This window comes from Balaenoptera acutorostrata, chromosome X (genome assembly GCF_949987535.1).
Source record: "Balaenoptera acutorostrata chromosome X, mBalAcu1.1, whole genome shotgun sequence".
NCBI classification, from domain to species: Eukaryota; Metazoa; Chordata; class Mammalia; order Artiodactyla; family Balaenopteridae; genus Balaenoptera; species Balaenoptera acutorostrata.
This window is the reverse complement of record NC_080085.1, coordinates 91,722,990-91,749,229: the sequence shown is the minus strand read 5'-3', so window position 1 is coordinate 91,749,229 and position 26,240 is coordinate 91,722,990. Positions and strand designations below refer to the sequence as shown.

The window sequence follows — 26,240 nt, the reverse complement described above, 5'->3', positions numbered from 1 at the left end:
TTGGTTATGATATTGATGCTACATAACTAACCTTTGAAACTAAAACAAAAAATTGAAAGTTTTAACCGTTTGTGAAATGTTTTACATATACTTGTGTTTATCCTTAATAGCTTTTGAAAACAGTTCTATAAAACTCCCAACACAAAGATTTAGAATGGATAATACCTATATCTAAATTAGAGTACTCAAAGGAGAAATTAAATTGATCCACTATAGGAACAGACATGGTCTGCTCCATTCCTAAAAGCCTCAGCTTGATAACCTAACCCCAAAGTCTCAACTTAAATCCAATTGGTCAGCTACTATTAAAGAGCAAGCAGCTCCACAAAACAAGCCATGGCTTCAGGCCACTGTTCCTTAGAACAATTCAGAATAGGTAAGTGTTAACTTGTCATTTATACATATTAATTCTACATCTACCTTTATATAGTCAAAATGCATATGTATAATTAGAACAACTCTCCTCTTTTCTACCCCCATCCCTCACCACAAAAAAAGAACACAGATTTCCACAGGTTCCATTGACCACAAAGATGTAACAAAGAAATTTAACAATAAAAAGTATTACATATTGAAATCAGAGAAGACCAAATCAGTTCCTCCAAGTTCAGTATGAATATCTAATGAAAAATTAATTTACCATTATGTGATCTAGGTTAAAACATTAATAACCTTAATTTAAAATATAATTGTGAAGGGGGGCTGAAAACAAATAATTTTAATATTAGAAAAAATATGAAAATAAAATTTTAGTGAGTCAACTCAGCTATACCATGCAACCTCCTTACTCTTTTTTATCCTTAAAAAAAATTTTATCAAAGTATAGTTGACTTCTTACTCTTAATAGCCAGTTAACCTAGAGGAATTTTCATAGTTCCTTCTAAGCCTTTTGGAATAAGTAAATAAGTAAGTTATTTTCCAAAGAAATAAGAATTAAGCATTTCTAAGGAGCTATGTTCCAGATACTGACAGGGATGCCTAGGTCTAAATATCTCTCAGATACCTCCTGCCACTTAGCATAATTTCATTGTAAAGATAAAACTTATCTTACTTTGTCAGACTTAAAATGAATCCAAAGTTACCACAGTACATGTGTATACAAATACTTATTTTCTACCTAATAGTCCTTTTAAGGATTAAATTTACCTCTAAGTTTAGACATGTTGAATGTCAGTGTAATCAACATCACTACTACTATTTGAATGTAACTGGAAATTTTCCTATCAACCATCTCAAACTATATACTGACTTTAAGTAACCCCCTCCCAATTCGAAGCAAACGTTTTTTCTTCTAGATAGAAGTGCTAAAAGGTAATTTGTTAAAGGGAAAAGGAATGTTCAGCTATTACATGAATGAATACAAAGAATTCCTAAAGTTAACAAGAGAATCAACTTGCTATATAATCTCTGTTCTTTAAGTACTTTTGCCTTGAAAATTATCTTTCCAGAGTTATCTGGTTTTAAAAAGTATTCTCGGGAATTCCCGGGCAGTCCAGTGGTTACGACTCTGCGCTTTCACTGCCGAGGACCCGGGTTCAATCCCTGGTCGGGGAACTAAGATCCTGCAAGCCACACAGCGTAGCCAAAAATAAAAAAGTATTCTGGTTTATGACTTTTTTCAGGGGAAAAAATAAAAGAATACATTAAGCTATACTTTAGTTGACTTCAATGTTCTTCCATGACCTAGCTGGGCCAAAAATCAAGTTATGCAAATGAAACTTGAGATCTGAAGGTTTTTGTTTTGTTATACACTCTTATCATTGATTACGTGGTTTGATTTAATGCCTTTGCTTACTGATATCCAACAGCATGGGCATTTTATAAAACGAATTACAACATTTAGATTACTTTTGAGTTTGGAACAGCCTGATATTGACGAAAAGTACAGAGTTCACCTTTAAGGCACATGAGGCTATATAGAGTAAGCCACAAACAAAAAATTCTGCTAGAGAATCCTGGGAACAAGACTTCTATATTTGTCATGTACTAACATTTTTGGCTTAAATATGAAGACATTTGATCAATTTCACAATTTTTAAAGCTCATCAGAATCTGGATACCTTTATACAATAGTTTCTTGAAATTTTTCCTTCATGAGGGGTTTTAGCACTTTTAAGAGCTAAATAAAATGAAATGTCCACCCAATTCATGGAGTCATCGAATTACAAGTCAGTTTCTGGGATTAATTCAGCAATATCTAGTTAACCCAAAGGACTGACAAAACGGACAAAACTGCCAACACACCTAACTAAAAATAAGACAAGTCTCAAGAAAGAAAAAAGTTACTTTACTCTAAGTTCTTCTTGGGATAGAATGAATTAGCCCTTTATACTCCACTACACATTATACTACATTGCCTTACTTTAACTCCATTGCAAAACTGTGGAAAAAGACATGCCATTTTGTTTAAACTCAAGGTTCACACTTTTAAAAGCTGTGGTAGGGACTGACAGGCTTCTACGAAATCTTTTTTTTTCCAGTTTTGTTGAGATATAATTGACATACATACGAGATCTCTAATAAAATGTTTCTGGATAAATCTGATGTGACTTTATCATGCCCTTAGTTAACAAGGCTTATTTTTTATCATGCCCTCAGTTAAGAAGGCTGATTTTTAAAAGGAAAGACTTATTTGCTCCAACATCAACTCTCTACAGATGAGAACTGACACTGGAGCAAATAAATCTCACATTTTTATTAATTGGTTAGTTGGGGTTTATATTTAAAAAGAAATAAATATTGAGTTGGATTTGTTTTAAATTGAACTCAGAAAGAGACCAGACTGAATTTATTACTTATTCCAAGAAAGAAATAATTCAAACTTCAATTACCTACAGGAGGCAATAAAACCAAAAAAAAGTATAGCACATTAACAAAGATGAGAATTTTTTGTCTTTTTCTGCTGTTTTATTGTGGGGGGGTAGGTAGAGAAAAACTTTGTAATCTCCCTCTTCGATGATAAGCAAAACCAAGTTGCTTAATTTCTTTTCTTTTCATTCTTTCAATCTCTTCCAAGCCAACTTAATGAGCTATCTCTAATTTATGGTACCGTAAAAACAGCGCATCCAGTTTACACAAAATTTCATGGCGCACTTTACTATAAACACTCAAACCTTTATAAACTTTAAAAATTGGCTCTGTGGTGCTTTGGTAAACTTGTTTAATAGTGACTTAAGTTAAATCTAGGGTAGTAAGACTACGTGATTGTTGGGAGAATAGAGGAATTGGTCTTATTAGGATTTTCTTCTACTGGTCACTGTCAAGTAAACTGTTGCCAAGTGTTTAATAGATAAATGCTGCTCTATGATCTCCAAAAGTAGCCTGTTTTCCTTGAAGAGTAGGTAAAAAGAACAGGCAATCATTCCCTGGAATTTTGCTTTTGCTAAGAGCAGGTAGAGAATTCACCTGTATTTGCTCTTCTCTCCATTTACTCTTAATATATTTGGAAGGGAAAACAACGAGGTAGACCCTTTCTGTCTTCCTCAGAATATTCTGGGATCTATCCCCAAGCTCTCTTTGGGCCCTCTAAGCTAGTTAGAAGCACAAACGGGGTAAGAGGAAAGTCAGAAGGACTACTCCAACTGATAACCATATATACTTTTTAGTAAAAATTTGAAGTATGAATTTAGTAGTCTTCGAAATGTTACAACCATACCACAGTCTTCAGCAAAGCTGCAACATATAAATTTTTTCCTCAGTTTCAATTCTTTAACCTTCGGGGAACCAAAATAAAATCAAAATTTCAAAACACATGACTGTAAGAAAAGGTTAAGCCTTTCTATCAACTGAGAATTAAGAATTTAAGTTGTTAATCTTTTTAACAGGTTACTTGATATGATACAACGTAAAAAAAAAAAGTAGGACTCTATCAACCGCTGACTCTAGAGTTTAAAAAAATATTGATTACAACTCCTCCTACAAAATTATGATTACCTCCCAAGTTTCCACAACAAAAAGAAAATTATGAAAGTCAGAAAGCAGCTTGATTGTCAGTAGTATCAGTTTCCTTTTTTTTTTAACCCATGTGAATGTTTAAAGATTTGTGGAAAAATAAAAGGAATCACACTACTTCTAATGTTCATAACAAACTCTCCATGAAAACATTTAAAGAGACTCCATGAGTTCACATTTAAAATTAGAGTTCTATTAGTAGCCAAGAAGCTAAGTTTTTTTTTATATCTCACTGCTCAGTGTATTTCTAGCGATTTATAGAGTTTAGCAGAACTGTAAGGGTTTTCTTTAGTTAATTTTGAACATTAACCTGTTCACATGCCAGAAGCTGTTACACCAAATAGTTAAAAATTAGAGCTGTGCTGAAAATAAAAAGACCTACAAAAGAACTTGATAGAGATATTTTCTGCCTTTAAAACCGTTTCACAGCCTAAAATTTCAAAAAGCAGTGGAAAAGTAGAATTGGTTGTTTTGCTTAATTGATTTCTCCATTTGAATATTAATCAACATAGCATCAAGTCTAAAATTCAGCCACTAGTAACATTATTTTCTCAGTAGTCATCACTTGCAGAAAGGATTCTGAATTTACATAAAGTGAAAAACAAAAACAAACCTAACGAAAGATATCAGGGCCTGTTTTTACACCTTTGAGTTAATAATGAATGAAAACAGATAGAACTAAACCTAATGAAGGCACTATTGTAAACAGCAATCCACACCCTACCCCAACCTGGAAAAAAGATGTCCACTAGGAATTGAGAATTATGCTACGGCCCTTTAGAAAAACTAAACTAAGAAATCATAACATTAAGAAGGAAACTGAATTATGATCTCTACATATGTATACTGACATAATAGACTATTTGTCAGCAGTACCTTAAAGTCTTCTAAACTATAAAAGTACTAGTCTTTGAAAAAGCCCACTTAACCACCCTGAAGTTTAAATAGTCAGAATATTTACTAAATCAGTGGTTCCTAAAACTAGAGTGTGTGGCAGAATAACCTAGTGCCTGTTAAAACACAATGCTAGGCCCCTCCCACAGCATTTCTGATTCACTAGGTCTGGGGTGGGGCCCAAGAGTATGCATTTCTAATAACTTCTCAGCTGATGCTGAAGCTGCTGGTCTGAGGACCACCTGCTGAGAACCACAGACCTAAATTATGAATAGTACATCAGCACAGCCCTAACCAACAAAAGTTTGGTCAAGATGCATGTAAACAAATAAGGATAGAATAATGCTTAGAAAGAACGCGGATAAATTCACCCTTATTACATCAAAACATCTACATCTGCTTCGTGGTCTTCCTCAGTCACTTTCAAGGACAGCACTTCTTCATTAAGGAATAGCCCACTGAGCCTCTCCTTCCGAGCCTGCCTCTGCTCTTTCAGCTGCCTCTTGCGCAAGGCCTTCTGCTGTAACTTCCGCTGCTTGGATCGCTTCTGTCAAAATAAAAATTTCTAAATCAGTGAGGTTCAGTTCTGGCCTATCTATCCCAAAGTATTTTATGGATCAAATTCTATATTTTCTGATTAGAGATGTTCAAATTCCTCTGCAGTACAATCCTGGTTCCAGTAAGTGAGCCATTAGCTTAGACATGAAAATGATTCTTCAAGATTCTATTTCAATGGTATTTGACCAGTGAATCTTCTTATAAGGAAGGGTTGAAACTTGATCATTTGACTAGTTATGGATAACCAATCATTTCTTAGACATTTTTATATCAAATTAAGGCACACTGGTGTCAGTGCAGAGGAAACATGTAGTGAACAATACTGAATACAAATATAGAGAACACTGTCAAAATCTCTAATGCTTATGCTTTTAAGGTGCCTTTCATCCAAAAGCACTAGCAATTTTACAATGGCTGGGAAAGAACCATGTCTTTTTCATATTAAGCAAATACCATCTTAAAAGTCCATTAGAAACCCAGTGGGTACTCTATTCCTTGTCACTGGTGAACTGATGCCAAAAAGGAATGACCACATATCCAAAGGAAACCCATGGCAACGAACAAATCTGGCTATGTTTCTGCTACTTTGGTAAGAACCAGGGAAGGAATCACTGTGTATCCTTGTCACCACTGGGTTCCCAAAGAGTTATAGAGAAACCCTTATCATCCATAAGTTGGCTCCACACTGTCGCCACTGCAAGGAACCGAACTCCCCTGCTAAGCGTCACAGAACCATTCTATATACATTTAAACTTCTTATTTATGTGCCCAATAATATTATACAGAATTTTTTCAACTGTCAGAAGAGTAGACAGAAATTAGAGAAAGCATTATTACATTTTAAAAAGAGCTAAGAAGGAACATTCAAGATTAAAACATTAAGAAAACATTTAACACACACAAAAAACATACAGAACATTTTTAGGAGCTAATAGACAGCAACATCAGCAACATAGTAAGGTCCGCTTAGTAGTAAGCTGCAGTCAGTATTGCAATCTTGAGACTCACTCATTATTTCCATCAATTTATCTTACTTAAAACAGACATAAAAATCAGATAAAATTGAAGGTAATATGGCTGTGGGTCAAAACAGCATTTCAAAGCACTCAGCCTAGAGGGCTTTGATCAATAGGAGAGAATCCTGCTTGTTCAATTAAAACCAAAACCCACAGGCATCTATACAGCAGGATAATTATAACTCTTCAAGAAATTTATATGAAGGAATACTAATGTTAATATTGAAAGGTAAAGTTTTGTATTGATTAGACGTTTTACTTTTGAATCCCGAATCCGCTCTGCTGCACTTGCAGACAAGTTGCTGTCACTGTGTGCTCGACTCATGTTGGCACTGGAGTTTGAAGCAGAGTTTCCAACACTGGACCCACTGCTGCTTGCAGAACTGACCATGCTGGCACTGCTGCTGCTGGCACTGGCACTGGCACCGCTCACTCCACTGGTGCTTGCGCAACTAAAGTTGCTTCTCTTCCAGGCCTCTCTTGCAGGCCGTAGGCGAGGGCTATGCTCCTTGATATAGTTTCTGACCTTGGAACAGACAGACAAAAACTGGTTACTGCTGTTCCTCGACATTCTGCCTTCAAAATAATGGAGAAAAGAAGAATATTGTACTTAAAATTGTCAAAAGTGCTATAGGTGCACATAGGTAGAATATAAAGACAAAAGAAATCTCTAAATGTAGAAACAAGTACCAGAAAAATTGACAATATTCAAAATTCTAGAATACATATTATGAAGTTAGATTTTTAAAAGCATATAAAATATAATCAGTAAATGGAAGGCTACTAGCCTCTAGAATTTAGGATTATAAGAAAATAACACTCAGAAACAGAAACTAACAATAAAATAAAATGCATAAGAGTAGGCATTTTTTAAAGGTTGCACCTTAAGATGATTTAAGTAAGCTGCTGATGATATCTAAGATTAGAGTGTTTCCTAGATCTTAGCTAGGGGCCCACAGTACCTGTCTTCAAATGCAAGGCATCAATTTACCATACTAATGAAAAATGGGCTGGAATGTAGAAAATTATAGTATGTCTGTTGAGAGAAATACTGAGAGAAATTTTTCATAAATGATGATAAATGCAAGAAAATAAAAATTAGAACATAAGTACACATTCAGCTATGCATCAGAGAAAGAGAAGTAAAGAAGATACCAGAAATGTGTACCTCAGAATAGCAGAAGGAAAATTCATTGTTTTATCCTAGCCAGGCTCAATTACAGCATAAGACTATTCAGATCCCCCAGCTCAGATGTTCACTCAAGTACAGCTCTCAATAATCAGTATTTTGATTCTGTCAATTGGTCTTCTGTAAACTGAGTTAGAATAAATCTATACTTTAGCATAACCACCCCTTAAATTGTGAAATTAGGTTTCAAAATCTGCATAACTAAAAAGCAGGTTCTAGATCCACATGGTCCCAGAAAGGTACAGCCAGGTGAGATGTACATAAAACCTCTTAAAACCACGTGTTCTAATATTACATTTCACAGCAGTGATTTTGACCTTAATTATTTATGTATTTACATATGACTATTCAAGTATACATGTTATAAAACAATGGTATTTTCAATAGCTGTACAATCTGTATTTTCTTTACATACCTGCTTCAGTTTTTCATCTGTGAGACAGTTAAGTTCAATAATAAACTCACTGTCTGTAGGGGAGATTTGAGCAGAAGGATCAATTATTTTAATAATATCAAGTTGCTCCCGAAGACCCATCTCAGTACTGACTTTACGACTCAGATACTCAATATATTCCACCTATATGATGAAAAATTACAATAAACAAGATCAATGCCAAAACCTCTGATCTTTTAGTGTGTAATTTTTAATGTTTTAAATATCAGAAGCACTTAATATTATATTTGTTCCCTGCAAAACAATTAGTTAGAGCTCAAATTCATATTTACTAAGCAATCCACATTTATCCAGTAGCTTTAAATAGGCAATAAATCAAGCTTCACATATGTGTGGTGTTTTTTTTTTTGGCCACACCAGGCGGCATGTGGGATCTTAGTTCCCCGACCAGGGATCAAACCTGCATCCCCTGCATTGGAAGCGCAGAGTCTTAACCACTGGACCACCAGGGAAGTCCCCCACATATATGCTTTTAACTAAGAGTGTTGAGATCGCTACCTGTTCATCATTTGTCATTGCACTCCAAGGAAGTTCATCTAAATTCCGGTGCTTGTTTTTCTTTTTAGGAAGCAGGCAAGGTGAACATGGAATACTGGGTATGACATCAGAAAGTACATCACTCCCACTGGCAATGTCACTGCCTGGTAACTTTATAAAAATAAGGAGAAGGGGGCAGGGAAAGAAAAATTAAAATAAATTTAAATGCCACATGTTTTGCATTGATTAAAAATGACTTTAATAAAAGACTAATGACAAATACAGAATCAGAAGACACTAACTCTGATCCACTCCTATGTTAGACAAAGCAGCAACATCAACATACTCTTTGTATATACAGTCACTTATTCAATGAGAGATATTTTCCAAAAGCTTAAAATCACAATCAAGGCTTGTTAAAATGCTAACTTAAGAGTCAATCATCATTAAGGTTTTAAATTCATAATGTGAATGTAGGACCCACACAGCATAATGAATAAGGAGCACTAGTCTCCATCTCAAGAGACCTGAGTGATCTGCCACCACCTGGCTCTTTGCCAGACACTGTGCTAGACATACTGCCAATATAAAGACAAATCATGGCCCTTGTCCTCATGTCTGTATTCATAACCTTGAGACAATTAAACTAATTTAAAATATGTTGTTAATATAAAGAAAAATACTTTAAAGACCAGAAGTATTATAAAAGAAAAATTAGAAAAAAATGGCAAGAGACAACGTGTAGACAAAGGAGAAAGCAAGCAAGCCTAACACACAGAAAATCAAATCAGCAAAAATATGTGCTATAATTTTATACTGACTATTAAAAATCAGTTAGAATGGATTTAATTTTTTAACAGCTTTGTTGAGCTATAACTGATATACAAAGAACTGTACATATTTCATATATACAATTTGATGACTTTGGACATATGCATACACCCATGAAAGTATCATCACAATCAAGGTAATAAACATATCCATCACTTCCAAAAGTCGGAATGGATTTAATTTTAAATAAATGTGTTTAAGTCATTTTTCAGAAAGATAAAATATTTTCTTCTACCATGGGTAAATAACAATCTTCAAAAATAATGTTTTCATTTTTACAATGCACAAAACAGCACCTTTTTGTTGTTTTGGTTCTATAGACTTTGCAATTATATCTGAACTCTAGGTGATTACTAGGCTTTTGAAGTTACCAAAACATAAAAGCCATTTTATCCATGCAGATTACTGCAATCACATGTGTTTGGCCTCCTATTGTATCCACAGCACTTTAATAGGTACAGGGAATCCAAAGGAGTGTAAGTCGTGGTCCTTACACAAGAACTTTATATTCTACTTGGAAGGATAATACAATAGCACAAACATATAATTTTTGTGCTATAATATAAACATAGTGTGAGTTGAAGCTACAAGATTAAAGCTTAGAGAACTACAAGGGGGCAGGCACTGGGGAGTCAACTGCATAGAAGAGATGAGTGAAGCCACAAAAAGGGGGTTGATCACTACACAAGGTGACCATGATGTTTAGAATGAAGTTATCCACATTAGCTATTACTCTTAAAAACCACATTTTCACTTTGACTGTCATTGATGAATCTAAGCATATAAGTGACATCCAACAATCTGTATGACTTCCTTTAAAATCTCATTAACTAACACTGCTTGTTCACCCTTAGCCCAAATGTTACCTAGTCAGTGTAATGAAAGAATGATTGCTGAATGCACACATGAAGGCCATCTCTTTTTCAGCCTTTAACGTCAGTAAAACATTTTGCTATTTTCCCTTTGAAAAACTTCAAATCACAACATTACTATGTTAAAGATCTCCCTGGGGTTCCTAAAACAAAATGAGATGCTCCTTATCAGATGAAAGGCCTCCCCTACTTCAAGCTCCTTTGATAAATTAGGTAGAGAAAGGAACTCTCAAAGTATCTATACTCTCAAAACTTAAGAAAAGAATTCATCTAAATCTTTAGCCTATATCCGCTAAGTGCCAGACTGTATGTTAAGCATTTTAATTTGTGCCTTTAATTCTGTTTACATGTTTGTTGGGGGGTGGGTGGTAAAAGATAGGCAATTAATGATTCTTTGGCCATTTTTTTCTGGGGAGAGGTTAAAAGATCCCAAACAGAGTTCAAATCAAATCCCAGCCCCACTGCTCACTAGTCATGTGATCTTGTGTAGGTTAGTTCCCTTCTTTGAGCTTCAGAGTCTTCAGTAAGTTATGGTTACTGTCATCCATCTCAAAGGACTGTTGAGAGATTTACGTAAGGTAACATGCCTGGCACATGGGTGATACTCAATAAATCGCAGTATGTCCCTTTTTCTATACCTTGCCATAGTTTTAAACCCTTTTAAAAAAGGAGCATAAACCCTCAGAGAATACCTCATGTTGCTAAAGTGGCTGGGTTAAATTTCACAAGGTAGTCTCTTGGAATGACAGCATGGGGAAAAGGAAAAGGTATTCAGGTAAGGAGAATAAGTTAATAAAACCATAGGTGGAAGAAAAAAACATAGGATGAGGTTAAGGAGACCAATATAATTAAAACAGAAAATCAGTGCTAGGGATTTGAAAGTTTAACAAACGAACTAGAGCTGTTATATGATATGAAGAAGTAGGCCAATAACATTTCTAAGTAGAAGTAGTAATGATGAAATTGGTCTTGAGGGTAGATGAGTTAAAAAGCAGTATGGGGACAAAATAGAGGAAAGACTGGAATTAGGAAGCTCTTTTCTTGTGATCTGGGCCTGGACTAAAGATGGGAGCACATAGGGAAATTTTCAAATGAAATATAATTTATAAGATTATTTGATAACTGAATGGATAAGGATAATAGTCAAATGGCCATATGTGAGACCAGAAGAAAACTGGCAACATTTCACGGTCATACAACCCACCCTGGTTAACATACAACCCTTAAAGACCTCATTTTTTATGGCAAGAGACCTGAAGTAATGTTACATAGATCTTCTAGACCTACACCTCATTTTACAAATAAGGGAAAAATGATATCCAGGGAGGGTCATACGGTTAGTGGCAGCATCCAAAGAAGGACACAAGTCTAGTGCTTTCAACTATGTCAGCCTGTCCTGCCCTGCAGGTAGTTTGGAATGAGAGAAGAATGCAATTTGGGATATGAAGAGTTTGCAGTGATAATGAGAAAAGCAAGTACAAGTGTCCTTTGAAATGACAATAATCATTTTACAATACACTATAAGACATGTCACAAAGCAGAGTCTTTTTTTTTCCCCCATGGAAACACTGTAATTGGAAGTTGCATTACTGATCAAGGACTCAGCATCAGATAATGGGCTAGCACTAAATAATAAGGTCATTCAACTGGAAATGTCAAGTAGTCAATTGGAGATATGGGATTAGAGCTGCAGATGTACAGGAGAATTAATTGTATGTGCTCCTGTGTATTTATTAGACAGCAATTTTCCATTTTATAACTGATAATATACTTCAGGATAAAAATGCTTAATAATTCTCATCTCGTATTTTTCATGGACAACAATATTTGGTATATCTATATTAGAATCAGTAATTGTGACAAGTAAGGAGAATTAAATCAAACCTCTGCCATATTTTCTGCAGTATGCAGCAAAATTTTATGAGTAAGCTCATTTCTGTAACAGCTGATGCGCAATTTCAAATTGTACCTCTAGGTTTCAAGCATGACAGCTGAATTACTCACTCTTTAAATATTCTATGCTTTCCTGCTCAACAATAAAATAATTTCTCAAGTTCTAAGACTAGTCAAATATATCTTTAATAGTAAAAGGACTGCAAGCAAAGAAAACTATCAGCAAGGCAAGATGTTTTCATGCTACTTCAAATGCTAAAATGCTACTTCATTCTAAGGTTAAAATCCTGCCTTATCAAGCAGTTAGCATTTCTCTTCCCAGAGAATCTATGAATCATTTATATTTACTTTAGTAGTAACTGAAACATCTGTTTAAAAGAAAGATTTAAACAGATGAAGATTTTAATCACAACAGAGGTAATAAGAATTTTTAAACTACAGTCAACGATTTTTAGCCTACATTAATCCTAACACATAATTTGTAATTATCTTCTGGGGTAATTTATTGTTCATGATTATGAGATCCCACAAAGACAAGAGAGCATTTTAAACCTTTCAGCATATTTAAACGGCAAATATCCATGGTAACAGAGTACCTACACTCCAATTTCAGAAGTGGAAAACACATTACTAAGGCAGGCCTTATTTTTGTTTCAGTGTTGTCAGTCATGTGCATTAACAGTGAGTGGTCGGGGATAGTTTTCCACTCTACTCATAAAATGAGTGAAGAAGTCAGCAATTAAAATTAAAAAGCGCCTGCCATTTTGCAACATTACGGATAACTCTAAATTAAGTCACATGAAATAAGCAGAAAAAATATTTATCAGAATTATCAGAACTCCATTTGCTTATACTGTGTTAAGAATCCTTGTGGTCTTATTTTCAATACAAAGTGTGCACTTTAAAAAAATGAGGCACTGGGAAGTAGGGAAGGGAAGGAATGGGAGCTTGGGATTAGCAGAGGCAAACTATTATATATAGGATGGATAAACAACAAGGTCCTACTGTATAGCACAGGAAACTATATTCAATATGCTGTGACAAACCATAATGGAAAAGAATATGAAAAAGAATATATATATATATGTGTGTATGTATGTATAACCAAGTCACTTTGCTGTACCTAAGAAATACAACATTGTAAATCAACTATACTTCAATAAAATTTTTTAAAAATGAGGCACTGAAAAATTAAAAAGTACCCACACAAAGATGCTCACTGCTGTGTTATCTATAATAGAAAAAGAACTGAAACAGACGTAAATAGTGGAATGGTTTCATAAGTTCTGGCATACTAGAGTACCAGGACTATTATGTAGTCATTAAGTGAATAATTTGCAGATCATGAAAAAGTTTATATGTTAAATGAGAATTTTATTATAGTATCTTATCCAGAAGAAAAGGGAACACTGCCCAACTCATTCTATGAGGCCAAAGTGATACAAAGACATCACAAGAAAGGAAAACTACAGACCAATATCCCTTATGAATACCGATGCAAAAGTCCTCAACAAAATACTAGCAAACCAAATCCAGCAGCAAATTAAAAGGATTATATACCATGACCAATTAGGATTAATCCTAGGAATGCAAGGGTGGGTCATCATACAAAAATCAATGTAGTACATCAAACTAACAGAATGAAGAAACTGCGTGATCATCTCAACAGATACAGAAAAAATGTTTGACAAAATCTAACACCCTTTCAGATAAAAACACTGAACAAACTAGGAATAAAAGGGAAATGCTTCAATATGATAATAAAGGACATTTGTGAAAAACCTACAGCTAACATACTCAAAGGTGAAAGACTGAAAGCTCCTCCCCTAAGATCAGGAAAAAAACAAGGATGCCTGCTTTTGCCACTTCTATTCAACACTGTACTGGAGATCTAGCCAGGGCAATTAAGGAAGAAAAAAAAAAACTATCCAGATTGGAAAGGAAGAAGGAAAACCATCTCTATTCACAGATGACACGATCTTAAATATAGAAAACCCTAGAGAATCCACCAGAAAAAGAGAACTATTAAAGCTAATATGTAAGTTCAGCAAAGTTGCAGGATACAAAATCAATATATGAAAGTCAACTGTATTTCTATACACTAGCAATGAATAATCCAAAAAATGAAATTAAGAAAACAATTTCATTTACAACTGTATCAAAAGAATAAAATGTTTAGGAATAAACTGAGCCAAGGAACCATAAGACTTAAACACAGAAAACTATAAAACATCACTGAAAGACATTAAAGAAGGCTTAAATAAAGACATTCCAGCCCATGTTCATGGATTGAAATATTTAATAATACTGTTAAGACAGTAACATTCCCCAAATTGATCTACAGATTCAATGAAATCCCTATCAAATTCCAACTTCCCTTTTTGCAGAAATGGACAACCTGATCCTAAACTTTGATAAAGAAGAACAAAGTGGGAGAACTCACACTTCCTGATTTCAAACCTTATTACAAAGCTAGAGTAATCAAAACATAAGGATAAGGATTTCCTGGCATAAGGATAGATATATGTATCAATGGAATAGAATCGAGAGTCCAGAACTAAACCTATAAACACCTATGACCAATTCATTTCTACAAGGGTACCAAGACCATTAGATAAGGAAAAAATTAGTCTTTTCAACAAGTGGTGCTGGGACAACTGGATATCTACATGCAAAAGAATGAATTTGGAAGTCCTACCTCATGCCATATACAAAAAGTAACTCAAAAGGATCAAAGATCTAAATGTAGAAACTAAAGCTCTAAAATTCTAAGAAGGAAACAGATGAAAAATCTGCATGACCTTGGATTAAGCAATGGTTTTTAAAATATGACATCAGAAGCACAGAACTCTAAGAAAAAATAAATTGGACTTCTATAAAATTTAAACTTTTGTGTATTAAAGGACACTATATCAAATGAAAAGACAACCTACAGAACGTGAAATATTTTTGCAAATCATGTGTATGATAAGAGCCTAGTAGCCATTACATATAAAGTACTCTTACAATTCAACAATAAAAGACAATGCAATTTAAAAATGGGCAAAGGATCTGAATAGACATTTTCCCCAAAGAAGATATACAAATGGTCAATAAGACATGAAAAGATGCTCATCATCATTAGCCATTAGGGAAATGCAAATCAAAGCCACAATGAGATACCACTTTACACACAGTAGGATGGCTATAATAAAAAAGACGATACCAAGTGTTAGAAAGGATGTGGAGAAACTGGAACTTTCATGTATTGCTAGTGGAAATGTAAAATGGTACAGCCACTTTGGAAAACATTTTGGCAGTTCCCCAAAAAGTTAAACATAAAGTTATCACATGACCCAGCAACTTCCAGTGTATATCCAAGAGAATTAAAAATATACGTCCATATAAAAACTTGTACCTGAATGATCATAGCAGTATTATTTATAATAGCCCCAAAGTGGAAACAATCCATCAGTTGATGAATGAATAAACAAAATGTTATGTATCCATAAAATGGAATATTCAGCCATAAAAAGGAATTGCTATGGACTAAATGTTTGTCACCCCCCAAATCCATATCTTGAAGTCCTAATCCCCAACATGATGATATTTGGAGGTGGGGCTTTGGGAGGTAATTAGGTTTATACGAGGTCATGAGGGTGGAGCCTGTGTGATGGGATTGGTGACCTTATAAGAGGACCAAGAGACCAGACCTCTCTCTCTCTCCCACCTCTATGTGAGGATACAGCAAAAGGCAATCATCTGCAAACCAGGAAGAGGGTGCTCACCAGAACCTGTCCATGATGGCATTCTGATCTTGGACTTTCAGGCTCCAGAACTGTGAGAAATAAGTGTTTGTTGTTTAAGCCACCCAGTCTATGGTATTTGTTATAGCAGCTCGAGCTGACTTAAGACAGGAATGAAATACTATATGCTATAACATGGATGAACCTTGAAAACATTATGCTAAGTGAAAGACCCCAGACACAAAAGGCCACATGTTATATGAGTACATTTATATTAAATATCCAGATAGGTAAATCCATAGAGAAAGTAGATTAGTGGTTGCCAGGTGATGGGGTCAGGGGGAAATTGGGACTATCTACTAACAGGCATTGGTTTCTTTTGGAGTGATAGAAATGTCCTGGAATTAGATAGTGGTGATGGCTGCACAACACTGTGAACATATTAAAAATCTCTGAATTATACATGTTAGAATTATTAAAATGGTATATTTTATCTCAATTTTTAAAATTTTTAAATAATTTTTATCCAAATCATATTTACAACTGTATATGAAATAGAAGCATTTGAAATAAAATAAAATTTAAAAATAGAAGGGCTGTGGATTATATTTTCCTCTTTAAAAGCCTCTTAATTTTCAGTATAGCATTGTTTATAACAAGAAAAAACTGAAACCAACCTAAATATTCATTATTAGGGAACTGATTAAATTATGATGCAGTTATCAAAAAGAATGAGATATAGTACAGGTAGTTGAAAAAAGCAGAGGGCCCAACAGTGGCTGAAGTATGATCCCATTTTTGTGTGTCTTTTTTTTTTTTTTGGTGGGGGGTGCCCTCACCGAGCAGTATGCGGGATTTTAGTTCCCCGAACAGGGATCGAACCTGTGCCCCCCTGCAGTGGAAGCGCAGAGTCTTAACCTCTGGACCGCCAGGGAAGTCCCTTTGTGTGTTTTTAACGCTGTGCAAGCATACTTGTATCTGCACAAGCTCTTAACAGTGGTAACCACAGAAGAGTGGGACTTGGAGACTTATTTTTAATTTTATGCTATTTGGTATTATTTGATATTTTAATAAAAATTGCTTGAAATAAAATGTTTGATTCATCTTTTGGAAAACAACTTCAAGTATTTAGATGGCTTTCAAACATAGTATATATTCAAGTATTTGTTGAATATAACAGTTGCTGTATGCAAGAAAAGCTTTTTCAAACGTTATTGTGTTTTACAATCAGAAAATGGATGTTGCCATAACATGATCTACATTTTCTGAAAGACTGTTTGGAAATGCTGCCTTATGATGAGTGCAATTTGCCACAAAGCCATTTTATGTGGTATATGTGCCACAGAAAAAAAAACATTGTTAGGTGAAAAACATCTCTACATATGAAGAGAATACAAAATGAGAAATTATATTCCTAATAACAATGAAAAATTATGTATTATGTAGTGGTTTGTGATCTTAGATATATAACGTGACCTTGATGTAAAGGTATTGTGCCTATAAGGACATGAAGGCCATTTATCAATAAAGAGAAAATTTGCTTGGATTAATGCACAGAAAGGTACTAATGATATATAATAATAGGAACATTATACAAGTATTAAATTACATGAAAATGTACAAAAGGTACCTGTAGCGTGAGAAGCCTAAAAGGTACGTTAGCAAAAATAAAGGATACATATTTCTTCTAATTCTTAATGCTGTCAGAGAATCTCCAAGACTGAATAAACACTGGAGAAATTTACTTTAAGGTAGAGATGAAAACATCAAAACAGAAATTCATACTTCTACTTATGGAGTAATGATGGCAATATAAGAAAAAAAATCCTACCTGCCATTCAAATTCGCTATCTGACCAATCCCAGTATGTGCTAATAGAAGAAGAGACATCACTGCAGACACTCCCCTCAGGGAATAAATCAAAAGACGTGAAGTCCTGATCATCTAATAGGGAATAGCAATCATCTTGATCTCCAACAGAAACTGATGAAAACAGCTCCTCACTGCATTCTGAGCTGGCCACACTTGTTCCACAGGAAGTTAAGTTCCACCTTAAAAACAACACAAAAGAAATCACAACAGAAACTACAGAATCCACACAATTTTAAGATACAAATAGGATACGATTAGTACATTTATGAGGAATATGAGCATATTTTTAGATACGATAATGATATTGTGATTATTTTCAAAAGAGCTCTTATCTTTTAAAGATATATACTAAAATATTTATGAATGAATATGTCTGGGATTTGTCTCAAAATTGTAAGGAAGGGGCTGAGGAATGAGTAGGGGTATAGATAAAGCACACTGCCATATGTAATTGTTGAAGCTGCACGATGGGTATATGGGGTTCATTACACTATTCTCTACTTTCATATCTGTCTGACTGGAGCCGGACTGAGTTCAAATTCTTGCTCTGTCACTTGCCTGCTGTTTGATCTGAAGCGAAACAAATCCTCCCCAAGCCTGGGTCATCATCTTTAAAATGCGGTTACTATTTACATTATATGAGAATGCATACAGAGCACTCAGCAGACATAAAATGTGCTCAATACATGGCAGCTATTATTATTAAAGAAGAGAGTAGCCAGTGCAGGGCAGAGAAAAGCACCAACAAAGTACACAGGTAGAAGCTCAAAGTGTTTCTTATATTTAAATAACCTTTACATATTGATGATATACAGGATCATTGCAAAGATGTTGGAACAAGAAAGGAGTGACGAATAAGATTAAAATGACCAATAATTCCACTAACTAACAATAACTGATCCATAATGTTTTGGCACTTTTTTCTACATGCATATGTATATTTTTACAGAATCAGCATTGTGTGTGTGTGTGTGTGTGTGTGTGTGTAGATAGATATTAGTATCCTACTTTTATTCACTTAACATTATATATTGAACATTTACCCAACTATATTACTTGAAAACATTTTAATGCCTATATAATATTCCACTGATTAAATGTATCATAATTTATTTAACATTACTCCAATAATAGGTACTTAGGCTGTTTCCAATTCTTTTTTTGGTATTACAAATAATACTGAGATGAAACCGTTTTGTTTATAATTATTTATCGAAATATATAATCTCTCACCATAGATTATTTGAAAGGAAATTACTGAGTCAAAGAATATGAACACTTCTAAGGGTGACAGTATACTTAGCCAAGTGCCTTTTCCGAAAAGGCTGCACTAATTTGCCTTCCCCAAAGCAGTCCATAAAAGTGCTCATTTCACCACAACCTTAACAGCACCAAAATTTTCATTTTTAAAAATTTTACCTAGCTGATAGGAGAAAAACATTTTTATATCAATTTTTATTTGATTACTGGCAAGAGCAAAATTAAAAATAATTATTAGCTATTTTGCTACAGCATTTTACTAGGTATTAATATTTTCCTTGTTGATTTTGTTAGAGTTCTTTATATGTTAAGGATATTAACATTTTGTCTGTATTATTCGTTGCAGTATTATATATTTTTAATTTTTTTATCTTGAAATCTACAAATCTGTTTTCTTTTATAAATTTCCAGTAGCTTTATATTATTAATGAGATAATCTTCATTGCTTTGGCAGTAGCCTAGGGAAATTAACCCTTAAGACATGATTTAGTATATCTGATACTAATAAGGTACTAAAATAATGACTTCCTGAAGAAAAGCTTGTTATTACCTATTATTAGGTTGTTTCTCACCTTTCATTAAATCCAGTTTTTTCCTGAATTGTGTATTCATTTTTTAAACTTCCCCTCTTATTTTATATAGCTAATCTTAATTCCAAAGTTCTTGATTTACAAAATTTGGGCATCCTGACAATTTTATGGCACCTTTTCCTTTGTACTAAAGGTAGAGTATTTTAAAGCACTGAAACACACACACACTCTAAACTCTTATAGTTCAGTAATATAAAAGCAGAAGTCAACAAACTTTTATAGATAGGCAAAAACCTAAAATTCACCTAAGAATCCTAGAATACCTTGTAATATTACCTAGTTTCATCACGTGCTTGCTAGGTAAGCAGTATCCTCATTTTTTAAAAATCAACAAACCTGGTAGAATTAACCAAATTGCCTCAGTCATGCAGTAAGGCAATAGAAAGCTGTGAATGACAATTACAGTGAAAGTTCTGTCCTTTCACACACTCAACAAACATTTAGTCAGCATCTTCAGTGCGCCAAAGCACTGTGTCATGTACTAGGAAAAGCTGTTAGATAATTGTTTTTAATGAGAATTTCTCTTTAGCTTCGAAAACTTACTAGAAATGTGTTTCCCTTCACGAGTAATAATGACTCTTTTTTAAAAACTAAGCCATATTTAATAACCTAATCATTAGATCACTGACAAGGGAGTCAGGAATTTGCTTGGTTTTGTGCTCTTACCTTAGGGCAAAATCAGGATGTTCCTCAGTTTTCCAGATCTATAACTTTATAACAGATATTACAAGGTTCTGGGTATTCTTAGAAGCCTTAGCTCCTTGTTCTTTTCTTTTTTTTTTTTTTTTAATTAACAGCAGCAAGGAAATTGGTCTCATACTTGAAACAATCATTTACAAAATAGAAAAATAGTACTTTGAGTTTTTAAAAAATTCTATTATCTTCTAATATGCAAACATTCTTATTCTTATTATTTTAAGACAAGGTAGATAAAAACCAAGTAGGAAGTACTTTCATCCACTGCTGGTGGGAATGTTAAATTGGCACTGGCATAATCTTTCTGAAAAGCAATTTGGTAGTGTATATATAAAGAGCTTTAAAAAGGTTCATTCCTTTGGACTCAGTAATTGCCTTGCTAAGAATCTATCCCTTTCCCCAAATAGAATTTTGGAAAAAAGATGTATACACAAACATGTCCAAACAATATTATAATAGCAAAAAAAGGAAAAACAAATGCCCCAAAACATTGGGAATAATTAAATGATATATCTATATCTGAATAATGGTGTTTTAAAAATCATTAAAAATCATATTTTCAGGTTATTTATTGAAAAAGAAAATAAAATGTAACTGCAAATAACCTAGTCACAAATTATATATATAGCCGTATCCTGATTTTTAAAATTATGTATGTACAAAGAAATAACATTAAAAGTAACAACAGGGAATTCCCTGGCGGTCCAGTGGTTAGGACTCGGCACTTCCACTCCGGGGGTGGGGGTTTAATCCCTGGTCAGGGAACTAAGATCCTGCTAGCGATGTGGCACGGCCAAAAAAAAAAAAAAAAAAAAAGTAACAACATCAAAATGTAGACAGCTGTTATCTTTAGTGAAAAGGATCATAAGTGGTCTTTACAGTTTCGTATATGCCCACAATTTTCTATAATGAACTTTTATAATAGAAATTTAAGAGATGCTTTTAGACTGTTCTGTTGGTTTCAAATGTGTAATGGAAGGGCACTGTGCACGTGTGCTCAGCACTGAACTCTTCAAATTTACAAAGCCCTTACATCTTACTCCACTAACAGAAAACTACCTAACACTAAGATCCTAGCTATAACCATGCAATTATTCACAAAGGAGACTTTCTCCATATTTTAAAAGAAACGTTGAAAAGAATCCATGAAATGGGGTTTAACTCAATAACTAGGCTTGCTGCCCAAATTTTAATTAAAAAAAAAAGCCAAGAACATTTATCTTCAAGGCTTTTCAGCAAGAATACACAGATGAAAGGATTTCAGCGGTATTTTTCTAAAATTAAGAAAAGCATGTGCACCACATACATTCTTCTGCAGCCCTTTCTCTCTCAGGTAGACCTATTACCTCCCAGGATAAGAATCCAGCCAATGAGCACTGTGGAATACAGTCCTACTGTCAAGTTACTGAAAGTCATTCCAAATCCATGCCATTTATTCTCAGTTAACAGTCCTCTTTGTATTCCTCACTGACTCCCTGCCAGAATCCCCATACAGCCACCCTGACTTCTGCTACTCCTCTGGAGCCCAACAGGCCATCAAGGTCCCAAGTTAGAGCAGATGACACAACCCCCCTACTTTACTCATTCAAATTTCCAACTCTCCTCCCAGCGACCTCCATTGTCTTGGGATCCTTACCCATCCCTCCTACCCCCTCTACAGTCTGGGAAGTAAACAACATTCCATGTCATTTCTAAGGCTAATTCTTCCATTTGGCCTTTTGAGTTAATCCCATCCATCTCCTGTCATCCCACCTGCTCTTGTATTTTCAATTTCTCTCTTTCCTGTGGGCTGCTTCTAAGGAGCTAAAATATCTGTTCTTGGAAAATACATAAATAAACAAGGCAAAAAACAAATGAAGAAACCTTCACTTTTTTTTTTCCAAATTACCACATCTCTCCTTCCTTTCCCTGCTAAATTTATTGAAAAGTGTCTTCTATTCTCTCAACCTCTGTAACCCCACAGTTCCACTCCTATCACACTACTGGAATCTCTGTTCTAGAAATCTACATTTCTAGCCTAAATAGTTCTCCAAAGCCTGATCCCCATTCTCAATTTGTCACAACAAGCCCCCAAACCAAATTCCTCATGCCTCTGTAATACATCTCACTTCATGAAACGTGGTTCTCCCACCTGTAACTCACAACTCTTCTGCACCTCTAATTCTCTAACAAGACAGGAAAACTGTGGGTAGAACAAAAGGCACACGGTAGTCTTGGGCTTTTGCTAGTTAATGGTGATTGAAAATGGGGCTCTGAAATCACAGAACTGAGTAACTGCTTTATACAATACGTAGTTCATCTTGTATCCTGCCAATAGGGTATACAAAAGTGAGGCACTGTCCTCCCACATGCTTTTCACAATTGTTCAATGTCAAAGTACTGATGTACTCCTGAAAGAGGAAGAGAATAACACACTGAGTAGTTCATATTAACCTCCTTCATCTCACAACTTAATTACAGGACCTACCAATATCATTATATTTTTTTTCAATTTGCTAAATGATATCCTTTTTTGATGACAGTGGAAGTTACCGTGGACAAATGCTAAGAGAAAACCCACAATTACACCAGAAAAATCCTGTCCCCCAAACTAAAAGAAAAAAAAAAGCCTTAGAAACTATATATATATTCCATATTGATATTTCAATTAAAAATGAAATGTTTTAAGTTTTTTTGGCTTACTGAAGTTTATTTTATTCCCCCCAAATTCTAGACTAACCCAACTTGGTGATAAAATCCTAAAAGATACTCCTAGAAAAGTGAATTCTCAGGAAGCTGGCTATGTTCGTGTAATTCATTTTCCACTGAACCCAGACCAGTGACACACCAATCTAAGTCACAGGTGACTCTAAACGCAACAAACATTCAAACTTAGGAATCATAAGTAATAGTGCCTTGACTCTTTTGATTAATGAAGACTGCATAGATACCCCAGAGTCCAGTAAACGAGCAGACACAAAATCATCATCACCATAAGGCCCTTATCAACAGCATTATTTAAACAATCTCCATAGTTTTGTTATCAGGTAACAAGGAAGAAGCAAAATAAAGGTAAATCAAGTACCTACCCACTGACAAGCTTTCTATTTTCAATGAAACTTGTTTTATAATGATTAAACCCAAGGCACGATATCAGAACTCAACTATTCAGATCTGATTTCTGTTTTGGATTGTTGCTTGAATTGGTGAATGATGTGCTGTGACCCATACAACTCCAAAATAAAAGAACTCCCTAAACTAAACTTTGCCCACATACATGATTTAGCTGTTTTCTTCTCCCTGAAAAGAAATAACTGGAAGCATATGGTCCTCTCAAACGCCATCCTGAGGAGCGGGGTAAGAAGGCAGAATGTTCCAGAAGGAGAAAAGATTTAAAAAGCAAGGTAGCCTAGGGCAGAAACATCACCTGCTGTAAGAATTGCTAATTCTGCTTCCCCTTATCTCAGCTGAGGAGGGTACAGAGCAAGACAGACTAGACCTCCTGCTACCATTCGAAGCCTTGTGAAAAGTAGGGTAGGAGAGGGGGGTTTTAAGAAAGCAGGCAGTAACTAGAAAAAATGCTTGACTTGGGAAAACTGGGGCTGAACAAGAACCTCCCCCTCTATCTTCACCACCTCATGCTGGAAACAACCTTGACCCTACCAAGGTCTGTAAGACAAGGGGTAGAAAAACACAAGGAAAAAATGGGGAGGAGGAGAAAGAACAGAACAAGCTGTAAGAAATGTATTATTCACCATGCTTCCCTCCCCATCACCCCCACACATTTTGGCAGCACTTACCCTCAGCCTCTGTCCCCACTCCTTTGCCCTCATCATCAGAGCAGGCTAATTCTGAGATCATTTAACTTTCCTGTGTATATGATTTATTCCAGTGCTGCAAAACTTAAAATATCCAATATGTGCACAAGTATTCTTTTACCTTATTTTCCAATGCAAACAATTCTAAGCACACTTGATTTCATAAATATGTTACATTCATGCTATAGTCACATCATGGGTTTCTGTGAGTTAGTCTAAGAAACCGTAACAACCATTTATAACACTGGAGCCATTAGTTCTGTTCCAAGTTTCATCACTGGCTCCGAAGGAGTAATCCTGGCTTTGCCTGACTCGGTTTTATTAACTTTAACACAGTCTTTTCTCTCTGGGCCTCAGTTTCCTCACTTTTGCAATGAGGATTTGGAACAGTTGTAACAAGTTTACTACCGTTTTCTTTTCAAATGTGTTATAGCGATGTTCTGTATGATTATTTAATTGTAACACCTTGTTTCCAGACTATAACTTTCTTTTAGGTAAGAATCATATTTTATATATTCCTTGTACTTGGTAGAAGGTTAGTAACTCTGTAGATTGATTTAAGGGGTTGGGGGAGCATGCAAAAGGCATTAGAATGTGGAAGGATTTGTTTGTGTTCATATTGTAAAGTGGACCAGAAATCAGAACTAGACTCCTTAATGCAACTCCAGTATTTTCCATAGCTGAATCCCTCTCTCTCTCCCTCCTCCCTTGTTCTCCACCCCCTTCCAGGCTTCTGTGTGTGTGTGTATACACACATATACATATAATATGCACCTATGTTATAGGTTGGGGTATGTGTAAAACATCTTCAAATCCCCCACATTTGATATAACACAAATGCCTGCATCAGAGAATTCTCCAGAACACTCTACCTTCCAATAAAACCAGTTAGGGGATGCACCCTCTGAATAAATTTGTATAAGCAAGCCCATCCTAAGCTTCGCTGCATCCTTCCACTGGGGGAGCAAACCAAAGGATGTGCTTCAGGAAGGAATCTTCCAGATTTAAGCTTATACATTTTGGCAGGGCCTAAAGCGCTAGGGCAAAGAGTTCATTGAGCAAAGAAAAAAAAAGAATCGCCTGGTTTCCTAGAGCTTCACTAAAAAATGGGGGGTTGGGAGGTGGAAATAGGGCTATGAGACAGGTTAAAAATTGGGAAAAGGTAGATTCAAGCTTTTAAAGTGCCACCTTTCAAAAAGATCGACTTTTGATTTTGAGCCATCCGAAATCCTCTCTATGGAGGACTGGATTGTACCGGAAATGGAAGGGGTTAAACTTTTGAGGGTGGATGAAAACAGGGAAGCATCTAAGAATCAAGGGTTGGGGTTTGGGATTCACAGGGTACAGATGGGGCGGGAGGGGGAAGGGAGGAGTCGCTGGGTCAGAAGATGAATGGGGGAAAAGAGAGAGAGTAAAATGCCGGCCAAAAGGAAAATCGGAGGACAGGGGTGAAATAGGGAGGGGAAGAGGGAAGGAGCCCGGGAATGAGCGCTGGGCGGAGGAAGGTGGGGGAGGGGGCGACTGGAAACGCAGACCCGAGGCGGAGGGCCAGAATGGGGGGAACCCGGCGTTCTCCGGCTGGAAGCAGGGGTGTGGGCAGTCTACCCCTGCCCTCAGCGGAGGTTTGTACCTGTTGGTGTGGAAGCGGTGGAGCGGATCCGTGCGATGGCAAGACGAGAGCTGGCAGCCGAAGTCGCTGATGTCCAGGCAGCCCGGCTCCTCGCTCGGGCAGGTGCCCACCCCGCGAGGGGGTCCCAGAAGCGGGAAGGGCTCCTCGGGGGTTAGAAACTTCTCATACGAAGTGGTGGCTGACGCTTCGTCGGACATGGTTGGAGATGGCCTGGCTCGGGCTCCCTCTCCGGCCCCCGACTGCCCCCGCGACCGTCCCTGCCCCCACTCTAACCTGTCCGCTGTCGCCGCCGCCGGGGTGTGCCCGCCGCAGCTCCCTGGCAGGCTGCGCACCGCGGCCCACCGCTGCCCGGGGAGTGCCGAGCGGCACGAAGCGGCTGTTCGAGGCTACAGGCGCCTGCCGGCCACTCAGTCAGCGCCTCAGTGGCCTCTTTAACCACCTCAGCCGTCGCTGCCGCTGCCCGGCCCAGCCCAGTCAGCGCAGCGCCGCGCCGCCGCCGCCAACCGTCCCGCCCACTGCGCTCGCCGCTCGCAAC

At 36.1% G+C, this 26,240-nt stretch overlaps 1 protein-coding gene across 2 annotated transcripts; it reads right to left on the bottom strand.

The window, feature by feature from the left end:
• Window positions 1-732: 732 nt before the first annotated feature.
• FAM199X (family with sequence similarity 199, X-linked) lies at window positions 733-26,240 on the bottom strand. 2 transcript variants are annotated; one of them, XM_007182759.2, is made up of 6 exons: window positions 25,706-26,240; window positions 17,692-17,911; window positions 8,561-8,710; window positions 8,024-8,185; window positions 6,679-6,945; window positions 733-5,392 (listed from the first exon to the last, which is right to left on the bottom strand). In XM_007182759.2, exons 1-6 carry the CDS (start codon window positions 25,900-25,902, stop codon window positions 5,222-5,224), a joined length of 1,167 nt encoding a protein of 388 aa, XP_007182821.2. In that variant the 5' UTR covers window positions 25,903-26,240; the 3' UTR covers window positions 733-5,221. The 2 variants fall into 2 exon arrangements, with proteins under 2 accessions (XP_007182821.2, XP_057394545.1); XM_057538562.1 differs by having other exon boundaries at window positions 6,808-6,945.